At 37.4% G+C, this 462-nt stretch overlaps 1 protein-coding gene across 1 annotated transcript in view; it reads right to left on the bottom strand.

Annotated features, from left to right (window-relative positions):
* Positions 1-462, bottom strand: part of LOC119586224 (hemocyanin F chain-like) — a gene marked incomplete at its 5' end in the record, with an annotated part of 11,410 nt that overhangs the window by 1,902 nt on the left and 9,046 nt on the right. Inside the window, 1 exon segment of the mRNA XM_037934929.1 lies at positions 97-235. Within this exon segment, the coding sequence (XP_037790857.1) occupies positions 97-235 (139 nt within the window).

Raw genomic sequence — 462 nt, 5'->3', positions numbered from 1 at the left:
AAGATAGGTGATCAACACACAAACAAAAGGATTAGCATTAGAAAGAAAATAAAAAATGAAATATTAAAAAAGGACCAGACCAGTGTCAAAACTCACGGAGAACAGTGAACTTGTCCATTTCAGCCCAGAGGATCCGTTGTTCCATAAAGTCCATCTCTTTTTCTCGATCACCGAACTTCGGAGCCAAATATATCCTCACAGTAACTTCCTTCGGCTCTCGGAGATCGTTGTTTATCTGAAGGGCCATGAGGATTTTCGTTTCATTTTAGCAAGACGGAGGTTAGAAATTCTCTAGATTTATCGATTAGTTAATTATCATTGTAAGGGTGGTGTTTTTTTTTTATCTAATCCTATTATACATATTAGTTAAGGCCAGTATCTTCATTTAGTAAACGTTCTGCATGCAATTACTACTGTGCGGAAACCGCCTTAAGAACCGCAGATGAAATAGCCTAATCTGAG

Source organism: Penaeus monodon, chromosome 21, assembly GCF_015228065.2.
Source record: "Penaeus monodon isolate SGIC_2016 chromosome 21, NSTDA_Pmon_1, whole genome shotgun sequence".
Taxonomy (NCBI): Eukaryota; Metazoa; Arthropoda; class Malacostraca; order Decapoda; family Penaeidae; genus Penaeus; species Penaeus monodon.
This window is presented reverse-complemented; position numbering and strand designations above follow the sequence as displayed.